At 44.3% G+C, this 12,500-nt stretch overlaps 1 protein-coding gene across 5 annotated transcripts in view; it reads right to left on the bottom strand.

Annotated features, from left to right (window-relative positions):
- pou6f2 (POU class 6 homeobox 2) overlaps positions 1-12,500 on the bottom strand; it is a 97,382-nt gene that overhangs the window by 20,794 nt on the left and 64,088 nt on the right. For all 5 annotated transcript variants that reach the window (XM_077012234.1, XM_077012235.1, XM_077012236.1 and 2 more), the window contains one exon: positions 3,508-3,645. In XM_077012234.1, the coding sequence (XP_076868349.1) occupies positions 3,508-3,645 (138 nt within the window). The remainder of the gene's footprint in view (positions 1-3,507; positions 3,646-12,500) is intronic.

The raw sequence follows: 12,500 nt of genomic DNA, 5'->3' as shown, positions 1-12,500 counted from the left end.
CACCTAATATACACACACCACACCTAGAGTTACACACCTAATATACACACCACACCTAGAGTTACACACCTCATATACACACACTACACCTGGAGTTACACACCTAATATACACACACTACACCTAGAGTTACACACCTAATACACACACCACACCTAGAGTTACACACCTAATATACACACCACACCTAGTTACACACCTAATATACACACACTACACCTGGAGTTACACACCTAATATACACACACTACACCTGGAGTTACACACCTAATACACACACCACACCTAGAGTTACACACCTAATATACACACACTACACCTGGAGTTACACACCTAATATACACACACCACACCTAGAGTTACACACCTAATATACACACACCACACCTAGTTACACACCTAATATACACACCACACCTGGAGTTACACACCTAATATACACACACTACACATGGAGTTACACACCTAATATACACACACTACACCTGGAGTTACACACCAAATATACACACACTACACCTGGAGTTACACACCTAATATACACACACCACACCTAGAGTTACACACCTAATATACACACCACACCTAGAGTTACACACCTAATATACACACACCACACCTGGAGTTACACACCTAATATACACACACTACACCTAGAGTTACACACCTAATATACACACACTACACCTGGAGTTACACACCTAATATACACACACTACACCTGGAGTTACACACCTAATATACACACCACACCTAGAGTTACACACCTAATATACACACACTACACCTGGAGTTACACACCTAATATACACACACCACACCTAGAGTTACACACCTAATATACACACACCACACCTAGTTACACACCTCATATACACACACTACACCTGGAGTTACACACCTAATATACACACACCACACCTAGAGTTACACACCTAATACACACACCACACCTAGAGTTACACACCTAATATACACACACCACACCTAGAGTTACACACCTAATATACACACACTACACCTGGAGTTACACACCTAATATACACACACCACACCTAGAGTTACACACCTAATACACACACCACACCTAGAGTTACACACCTAATATACACACACCACACCTAGAGTTACACACCTAATATACACACACTACACCTGGAGTTACACACCTAATATACACACACCACACCTAGAGTTACACACCTAATATACACACACTACACCTGGAGTTACACACCTAATATACACACACCACACCTAGAGTTACACACCCAATACACACACCACACCTAGAGTTACACACCTAATATACACACACCACACCTAGAGTTACACACCTAATATACACACACTACACCTGGAGTTACACACCTAATATACACACACCACACCTAGAGTTACACACCTAATACACACACCACACCTAGAGTTACACACCTAATATACACACACCACACCTAGAGTTACACACCTAATATACACACACCACACCTAGAGTTACACACCTAATATACACACACCACACCTAGTTACACACCTCATATACACACACTAGGGATGCACCGAAAATTCGGCCACCGAAAATTTTCGGCCGAAATGGCTTAAATTTGCATTTTCGGTTTTCGGCCGAAATACTTTCATCACCGAAACAACACGGCCGAAACAATGTGTTGTGGTGACGCAAGCAAAAATCGCCACCTGCACGTGCTTATTTGGATAAAGCTAGCAAAAAAGTTTTCCAGTGATGGCGCCAAGGAAAAGGACATTACACCAAACATTATGGAACTCGTTGCCTTAGACGATCAGCCGTTCTCTGTCGTAGAGGATGCGGGATTTCGTAGGCTAATAGAGCACATTGAGCCCCGTTATGTTTTGCCGAGCAGACGACATTTCTCAGAAGCGTGTTTACCTGAGCTGTTTAATGTTGTTGCAACTCACGTCACGTTTTTATGAGAGAATTTATATTTATCTTTCAGGCCAGTCAGTTATAATTAAATTGAACTCGTATAAAATACATATATTTATCCTCTCAGATAAAAACGGTCTGGAAGCGAGTTAAATTTAATTAATGGTCGGCCATTGTCAGCGTTATCGCCGTTAACGGCCCACCACTAATTTTATTTTATAATATGCATTACTGTAATGTCAGTGCTAAATACATATTTTCAAATCAAATTTTGTAGTTGATTTATTCTTTGAATAAATGCTTTGATTTTAGTGAGGTTAGCCATAAATCCAATGTTACTAATAATTGGCATAATGTATTTCGGTGTTTCGGTTTTCGGCTTTCGGCCTTGGTTTCCTCATTTTCGGTTTTCGGTTTCGGCTAAGAATTTTCATTTCGGTGCATCCCTAACACACACTACACCTGGAGTTACACACCTCATATACACACACCACACCTGGAGTTACACACCTAATATACACACACCACACCTAGAGTTACACACCTAATATACACACACTACACCTGGAGTTACACACCTAATATACACACACCACACCTAGAGTTACACACCTAATATACACACACCACACCTAGAGTTACACACCTAATACACACACCACACCTAGAGTTACACACCTAATATACACACACCACACCTATAGTTCTACACCTAATGAACCCTTCTTGCCTGTTCTAAACAGACTTTGGAAACGGTGTCGCTGCTAACAGAAATTTGCACCATGCTCTTCTTCAAACAACACCTTCCGTCATTTTAACAGATCGCACGTTTGCTTCCGAAGAGGGGGACGAGATGAGGGTTAAGCTAAATAACGTTACCCGTAGCATGAAAGGGCACGTGGTCATACCCTCTTAATATGGCAGTGGTGTGCACCTACGATAAGATGATTCATTAGATAGGGCTCTGCTCTGACATGTGCCATTGCTCAAGCCTCGGGCTACTGATGGAACAATTCTGCAACAGCCTGCCATAAATATGACAAGGTCAGCTTTTTGGTCCTCCCTGCTCTTCGCTGCTGACCAATCAAAACAAGACGCCCCGCTTAAGAAAGCGTAAAACTGGGCCACCGCCGAGTCATGCTAATCACACACAGGTCAGGCTAACCGCTTCTGATTACACCTGCACCTTTAAACGCGAGCAGCTAATTCAGTTCTGACTAACACGATTACTGCGGGGGCAGGACAAAGACTTGCTTATAGGGTGTAAAACACAGTTAATGATGCATAATGTGTCTCTAGACCTGTAGTCTCACCTCACACACTCACACACTGCATTCGCAATATATTAGTGTTTGCATGATAGTAGATTACAGTTGGTTATATATATATATATATATATATATATATATATATATATATATATATATATATCATATAATTCTTCTAAGTATTATAATTAATTCTTAAATGAAATAGGCGGTCTTTTCAGGCTCAGGCTAGCTGACCTGAACTCCTTTAGTGTGTGTGTGTGTGTGTGTGTGTGTGTGTGTGTGTGTGTGTGTGTGTATGCATGTTTGTGTGTGCATGTGTGTGTTACTAACCTGTCCCTGTGCATTGGTGACCAGTTGCCCAGAGACCCCCTGCAGGCTGGGGAGAGTGTTACCAAACACCTGTGAGCCGGCCATAGAGCCCATCGCTGCTGCCGCGGCAACCGCAGCTTGGCTAGCCAAAGGGTTGAGCTAGGGACACACAGACACAAATGTATGAGCACAGAATTGCATTATACACATGTACAACACAAATGCCACGATAGCTGTTCTGCTTTGGTACCTAACCAAAGCCAGATCTGTCAACAGTTTTGTTTATGGAGTAAATGTTTGTCTTAGTGGGTCTTTTTTTGTCTTTGTCGTTGCAGAACGTAAAACTTGCATGGTGCTTTGCTGCTACGATTGTAACATGCTGCATCTGATGTGGAGTTAATAGCCATCAAAAACAGAACCAATCACTGGCTCTGTCCAAAATGCTAAAGTGCTGTTGGTTTGGTTGTGGAGAGTCTTCCAGCTCTGCATTGCAGGCTCTGAGCTCCCCTCGCCCCACACTGGACATGGCTACATGCTTTAACCACACAGACATGTCTATTCCCCATCTATTCTCCATCTATTCTCCATCTATTCTCCATCTATTCTCCATCACCCGCCCTCCACCAGGAGAGCCTCATAGGAGACGAACGTGTGTTTTCTCTCTCTCCTTCTTCTGGATCATCTTTTCACCACTGGCCTTTGTTTTTTGTTTTTTTCTGTTCTCGCACGCACACACACACACACACACACACACACACACACACACACACACACACACACACACACACACACACACACACACACACACACACACACACACACACTCGTACAACACTGTGTGCCGTGTGCTGATTATTCAAGCTAACCTTCCGTTGAGCTGCAAGAATGCTGTGATCAAACAGCTCAAAAACTCAAATAAGACATCTTGGGTGCCTATTTTACTCCTGATAAGAGGAACTAAAATAGAACAGAGAGTCCTGAGGGAGCGTTAATAGCACTGGCTGCATGAAATTCCCCATTTAGGATATCTTAATTAATGAGGCCCTGAATTAGAATGACAAAAGGAGCATGTATGCATTTGTAAATGAGCAACCTTACTGTTTTGATCGAGCATTCATATGGTATTGCTATAAACACAGGAGGCAATGTTGTAATTCTATCTAGATATACCAGTAGTTCCCTGCATTACACTGAGCCTCATTAGAAAAATGACACAATGACAGCAAAGTCTGAACTTCAACAGAAGGCATTGACGTGAGAAAGGAGATGAAATTTAGAGCTGCAATTTCAAATTGTCACTGACACATATATTCATGGAGATTTTATCACTCTTCATCATCACAACTTGTCCGTAGTCCCCGTGAGTCGTGTTTCCTGCACGTTCACATGGAGATTACGTTAGGTTAGATTACGTTAGGTTCTGTTTTGTGCAGCCCCCACTGTGCCACTGGACTAAATGACAGAGTGTACTCCTGAGGGCAGATGACAATGGCAAATGTGTACCGACAACCTCGCAGCATCCCATAATGTCCCCATAACAAGGCGTGTGGAGAGGCTACGGAGGAGCCTCGTGAACCCAAGTGTCATAATTCCATATGCAGTGATGTCTGGAATCAGTTATGTGTTGCTGACAGCACTGAAGACACATCTGTTCACATATCTATTACCTGGGCTGGGTTACACACACACACACACACACACACACACACACACACACACACACACACACATACACACACACACACACACACACACACACACACACACACACACACACACACACACACACACACACACACACACACACACACACACACACAGCTGTACCATTACACCAGGATACATTTACTTATTCCACTGTTCTTCCATTGCGAGCTCCCAATCAAAAGTGCTTTACATTAATTCTGGTGTGAGCCTGAAAATATTCACATCTGCTAAGCTCACATTAAAGTTTAATTTTTATTACTTTTATATTTATATGTTTTTCATATTTTGTTGATTTTATTTTATTCAATTATTAATTCATTTTATTTTAGCTTACATTTTTGGCATTGTATTACAGATCTTTAACATCGGTACGTTTAGCATATTCTGTGTGTACACAGAGTTTCACAGTGCAGTGTAAATTCAGATTGCGTGGTCCTAAGTTTTAATGAAATATGTAACCATATAAAAGCTGTAGGCTTTTCTCTCTACCTTCCTCCTGAGAAAAGAGAGAGAGCGCAAGGGAGAGGAAAATCAACCTTTGTTAAACTGAGACCATCCAGTCTCCATTCATCTATGATCATAGCACAACCACCGATGTATTACCAGGCTTTCTGAAATCAAATGATGAAAAAATGCCACCAAACGATCAATACTTTTTCATTGACAGTAAAGGTTAAGCACATTAAGAATGACACCGCATTTGTCTTATGAAATCATATTTCATGTTGGTGGCCTAAAATTGGCTGAGATTGATACTGCGTCCCCATGACTGAGAGCCATTCTGTTTCTTATTCCTAATCACAGAAATCGCTTTGCCTTGTGCGCTGTTCTTTTGTCCTTCGGCAAAAGTCAAGTGCTAGTTGATAATATCAAAGCCCCAAATGTTAAGAGCAGTGATTTCCGCCCTTCAATGCTTCACCGTTTGGCCACTGTGACAGTTAAAGGCGGTAAGAGGCTTCAGGAGATTTACCTCTCCTCAAGAAGAAGACAGTCGACACAGAGCACGACAACCACGATCGTAAACAGATTGTGAAGTAAATTAGCTGAATAAGTAGAGTATAATCCGCCGGCGACAAAACCAATCTGAAATATTTCAGGAGAAACGGTTGAGGTTCCGTAGAAAAGAGAAATAAAGCAAAAAGAGGGAAACTGTCAGATGAGCGGAGTTGTTTACGTCGAGCATGTTTCGTCCTGTGGAAGAGGAGGACAAGGTCGGCTGTATCAACATGGGATTGAATTTCCAGATAATCCCGTCACCCTACAGCCATGCAGTCGGAGGGCGGGAAGAAGCCAGGGGTCTCCAGGGAAGACGAAGGCGATGAGGAAGAGGAAGCTGCATGAGCTTTGGAATGAGACTCGCATTCGTGTTTGGCCGAGGTGTTGATCACACAAGGCTTAAGTCGCATACAGCTGGTTTTAGAGCCTAAGTTAGATCCAGCTGCCTTGGAAACAGCTACATGTTGCCATTGCGTTGTGACTGCTCAGGGTGGTTTGGTTTTGCGTTTACATGTGCAGTTTCATTGTTGTGTCGCTATTAATGTATCCGCCCTCCTCCCTGCTAAGCACAACACAGTCATATCAGTTTTGGTACTGTCAGACCGAACTGAAGACATCTGTCCTGTGCTTGCTCTAAGTTACATGAAGCCTACTGTCACGTCTCCTTAAATATCTGGCTCTGTGGAGAGACTTCCCATGTTTGTACATCACTAATCACTCCACTTAAACCCCACTGCCTAGCGGGAAGCCTGTCAGAATTTACAGACCTCTCCTTAAAGGACCGGGTGCGTTGCCTACTGTCCCAAAGCACCTACAGAGGGATCAGGACTCATTGTAAGTCCCCCGAGGGCATGTGTGCACAGTGGACGGGGGGACATCCAAACCACAGGTGCAACACAAACCATAAACCAGTTCAGCCACTGGCACACGTGCGGGGGAGCAGCAGGAGGTGAGAGTGGATGGAGCAGACACTGTGTTTGACTCCTCACGGGTGATTTTCTACGAGGGCTGGGCGGCTGGCCTCCCGCTTTACACGCCAACGGCGGGGAGAGCACAGGAGAAACTCTTTCTCCTCTCCTTCACCTCCTCCACACTCTCTGCGTGATGTCCGAGAGGACAGCAGACATCACGGCCAGGAGAAAAACTTCTGCTACAAGAAAGAAAGACGTCTTTAAATCCAAACGGTTTGTTTGCGTGACAGGTGATTTATCCTGAGTTGTTGTGGAGTGTTTGTGCTAAGTGTTCATATTTGTAGGATGCACTTTTAACAAGACTGAATTAATCAACATTTAAAAATATGTAGATGTAGGTGGAATTAATTTTATTTAAAACATTTTTTTAAATAAGGAGTTATGCATTTGGGAGATACAGAAAATATGTATTTATATTAATTCATTAATACATGAATGTTGCTATCTCTGTACTTGCTCATGGGGAAAAATCTCTGCAAGAATGTACATATAGCAATTACAAATGCAAACCAAAATTGCTTATGCCCATATAAGCAGCTTGCACAGTTGACTTCACTTTGACTCAGTGTGGACGGAATTATTACCCACATTTCTGTCCACTGGGTGAAAAAAAAACTCTCTTTCTCTCTCTCTCTCACACACACACACACATGCCTATACACTCCCCCCTCTCACACACAAACACACCTACCCACCCACATGTGCACACACACACACACACACACACACACACACACACACACACACACACACAACGGCACACACACACACGCACCCTTTGGCAAAGCGGGGTGAGTAAATTTTAAACTCTATTAAGTTCTGTGAGGCCTGCAATGGTCGTTTGACCAGCGTGGTCAGATGGAGCAACAACCCATGTAATCTCCTGAACGAAGGAAAAATGAGTCACTGTTAGCACGGAGCGAGACCTCTGAACATCAAAGTGGCGCACACGGAAGGCCGGAGTCCATTTTCTGCCTGTTCTGTTCAAACAGCAGATTCAGACTGTGTTGCTTTCACTGCAAGCCAATCCAATTCGACAGCCTTAAGGTGACTGCTGCAAACACCTCTGCTGTCATGATCTCCAAGAATTCATCTAGCAACCTTTTAAGATAAAAATAAAGCCAAAAAAATCACCATAGCAGTAGCCATGCAAGATCAGTGCTAGCAAATCCAAAAGATCTATTTCAGGTGGGTTTGGGGTCCAGGCGAGGAGAGATGATCTGATTCAAAACAGTAAATGAATAATATACCCAGCACAACGACGGCTCTGACACTAATGCGCATCAAGCAAAAAGAGAACAGTGGCCTGACCAGGATTAATCTCGCCTTCATCTGTCTCGCCATCTCTCCTGTTCTCTTTCTCTCTCACTCCCTCTTTCTCATCTCCATCTTTTCTCACTGCAGAGAGGACATAACCAGCTGTGACACGAGTCAGCACACTCATGGCCTCCTCGCTCTCCTCCGCAGACCTCCCGCTAGCGTGGCCCCAACCCCCCCCCCCCCCCCCCCCCCCCCCCTCTCTTCCTCTCCTCCCCGGGCTTGGATCTCCCTTCTGCCTGGGAACATCAGAATGCCATTAGAGCGCCCCAAACACCTCTGCTCCCCAGCCAGAGCGCTGGGCTGATCTGGTGCACTCTCTTCACGTGGCTACTGCCACTTCGCTTCTACTGCCACGGCCGCCTGTTGACAAAGACACGTTTTAAAAAAGGAAAGAAAAGAACGCGTGTCAACTCTGGGGATGTCCAGGTGACAGAGACAACAACGGGAACCTCGGGGAAGGAGAAGGGAGATCATGAAAAAAGTCACAAGAGCTAAAACAAAACAAACTATATATATATATATATGTATTAGTCGAACTTCCCATGATGCACTGCATGGAACATTGAAGCTGCACTTGAATATAAGCATCATGTGCCATAAGTGCTGCTTAACACCAGATCATTTTTCCAATAAAAAGCAAAAATGACAAGGAAAGAAGGAGGGCAAAAGGGGTCAGATTTAACGAGCGTGAATGCAAATGAACGTGAGACGAGGCGGCGGATCGAGTGACAAACGCACCTATAAAGCTGTGATTGAGTGTCTGGCGCCAGCCGTCAATCATGTGACTCGTTAGCGCCTTCGATAATTAACAGCAGTCTCTGTCATTACAGAACATCTCCTCTTTTCGATCTCCTCCTCAATCGCTGCGCTCAGATTTCATGCAAGGATTTTAAGCCATCAGTCTTTCATGCCTCGTCATGGACAGCAGGGCTCGCGGCCTGGTGTGTCTCGGCTTAAAAAAGTATTAAGGATTAAATTCCATGGATTATATTTTATTCTGTTGAAAAATCACCCCGTATACCTGGTGATATGTTCATATGATATATTTAAGATATGAAAAAATGATCTTTTTTTATGCAATGGACCTTTGAGAAACTGCTGAGCTGTAAAATGCGTTCAATGAATTCACTCACAGCCCAACCGGGTCAGACAAACCATGATGGCTGTGAGTGATGGGGAACTAGTGCAAGTCTTAGGGGCCTAGGGGAACTAGTGCAAGTCTTAGGGGTCTAGGGGAACTAGTGCAAGTCTTAGGGGTCTAGGGGAACTAGTGCAAGTCTTAGGGACCTAGGGGAGCCAGTGCAAGTCTTAGGGACCTAGGGGAGCCAGTGCAAGTCTTAGGGGTCTAGGGGAACTAGTGCAAGTCTTAGGGGTCTAGGGGAACTAGTGCAAGTCTTAGGGACCTAGGGGAGCCAGTGCAAGTTTTAGGGGTTGAGGGGAACTAGTGCAAGTCTTAGGGGTCTAGGGGAACTAGTGCAAGTCTTAGGGATGTAAGTGAACGATTGCAAGTCTTAGGGTTTTGCCAGGATTTAGAGAGGTTTGCTTTAAGAAAAAAATGTGCTTTGTACATTTGATGCTGTTTGTTTCCGTGTGATTACTTACTGGCACTTTCTACCCTTTTGATATCAATTGTAATTCACTGGAATAATAAAGGATGTATAGAAAAATAATAAAGACAGAGTAAAGCGCAAAATGATCAATAGTAAACTCATATTACACGATTAAAAAAGTATAAAAGCTGCATGTTTTCTAAAGGAAGGTACAAAATACAGTATCTGTATGTGAGGTAACCTAAACAGTCCTAATTCATCATATCAAATTCCACTCCCTGACATTTGTACAGAATGCCATCTCTTTTCACTAGCTCGCTGTTCTGACATACAAACCCAGCATTTGAATGACTTTAATATTGGCCTAATCAATGGTTGGTGATCTTTTGATGGTCTCTATTCAATCTGGCGAGGGTCAGCTGTGTCTAAGCTTCATAAACAGAATAATGGTAAATGATTACTCCTCCCTATCATGTCCCAAACTGAGAGCCACTAATGAAGAGGAATGGCTGAGTTTCCCGCTATGGCTGCCAGCTGCCATTTGGAACAGCGAGTGGTGGAGATTAATGGTGACTGAGCAGGGCTGTGTGGCTATGATGTGGTCAGAGGCTCAATCGATACCACACACACACACACACACACACACACACACACACACACACACACACACACACACACACACACACACGCATACTTCCAGTGTACCACTCCTAAGTGGAGTGATGAATTGACGACATTTGAAGACAGCATTGATCAGTTTCCTCCTTTATGTTCCTCAAGACAGCCTACAGGGGTCAGACCAAACCTAACGAGTGCTACACATTATTGTCCATCTGTTTCTGAAATTGTTTCGTTACCTCTTTGCAATGTTATTTATTACCTTCATTATGCCTTGTGTGTGTGTGTGTGTGTGTGTGTGATTTGTGTTTGGGAAAGATGCACATTTCTCTCTGTGAGGACACCGAAATATTGTATGAACTCACACTTGGTATCTGGTCCAGGATGCTTCACCCACCCCTGTGCTGAAGAAGGGACGACACAGAGCCAGAAGATCTGACCTCCAGCCTACGGCAGAAGGCCGCAGAGGCAGCCCTGAAGGTCACCAGAGAGCGGGGGTCGCGTCTACCCCGTGCTACACTCTCACCTTCACCGCACACGTGCATAACTGTGACCTTTCGGACCGCCGCGGTGCCAGAATCTCCCCGCACACGGGAGACGGAGGCATCGCTGGAGCCGTCTGCTCATGCACGGACAAAACGGCCGGCTTGGAGAAGTGCGGTCGTCTGATCGACGCCAGAAACGCCGTCTGGTCTCCCGTTTCGACAGTCGAGAAAAGTAAAGCGGCTGAAGATGTTTCAAACTTTTACACAGCAAAAGCGACGGCCAAAAGAAGCTGGTCTATCTGTGCCACCAGCTCCTCTTTAACCAGACACTTTCTGTACGATTGCTGGCTCACCTCTGTATTTATTCATTTATTTATTTATTTCCCTAAAAATAATCCCTCATTTCGGGTAAATAAAATAACAAGCCGCTTTGCTCCCGGTGGCCTGTGTGTGCCTGTGAACACGGCGGCACGCTTCATAATTATTCATATGAAATGCGCTGCCACTGCTGATGTGCAATAGTCTTATTTTCTGCTTCAGTCACCAGTGGCCATTTGTATTTTACATGCAGCGAGCTGCTCGTTACGTAAGGCAATTTTCTGCCTTCTTAAGAAAGACCGTCTGCTGTCCTGTCTGCATTAATGAGACAGGGCAGGAGAGGGAGGGCACGAGAGGAGGAAGAGGGAGGGAAGTGTAGATGGTGGGAGAATGAAGAATGTTTCTGTCTGTCTGTCTGTCTGTCTGTCTGTCTATCTGTCTGTTTGTCTATCTATCTATCTATCTATCTATCTTTAGACTGTTGGCATTGGGCATGTACCAGTAATCACCACTGGCACTCTGTTGGCAATAACAGCAGAGATCAGGGTCTTCTCTCCAGGGGGGGGTGGTGGTGGTGGTGGGGGGGGCTTATTTCACACACCTTTAACACCCCTGGTCTACAGGACGCCACGTGCACTAGCAGAGCAGGCCATCAAGCAGGATCACTAGTGCATGGACACCACCTGGGATCTAGAAAGCTCATTACTTTAATGCTATTTCATTCCACAGCTTTGGTCTGCGAGCTGCCTAATTGAAAAAGGGGCTTTTATAATGAACCCATAATTACAGCACCCCACACCTTCGTCATAGAAATAAAAAGATACATTAAATCCAATAAGATCATTGAAGATGCCATTATGGAAGGATGAAATCATTAGTGATGAGGTCCTTGTTCTTCACTGAGGGACAGAGGGGGTGAAACGTGGGCGGCTTAGGGAGGAAGGCCAGGGGCACGAGCCAGCCAACCAACGTCTGAAGATGGCCCTGACTGGAGAGGTGTGAAGTGTGTGTGTGTGTGTGTGTGTGTGTGTGTGTGTGTGTGTGTGTGT

Source organism: Brachyhypopomus gauderio, chromosome 7, assembly GCF_052324685.1.
Source record: "Brachyhypopomus gauderio isolate BG-103 chromosome 7, BGAUD_0.2, whole genome shotgun sequence".
In the NCBI taxonomy this organism is placed as follows: Eukaryota; Metazoa; Chordata; class Actinopteri; order Gymnotiformes; family Hypopomidae; genus Brachyhypopomus; species Brachyhypopomus gauderio.
Note: the sequence above shows the minus strand (reverse complement) of the source record. Positions and strands in the feature narration are given on the sequence as shown.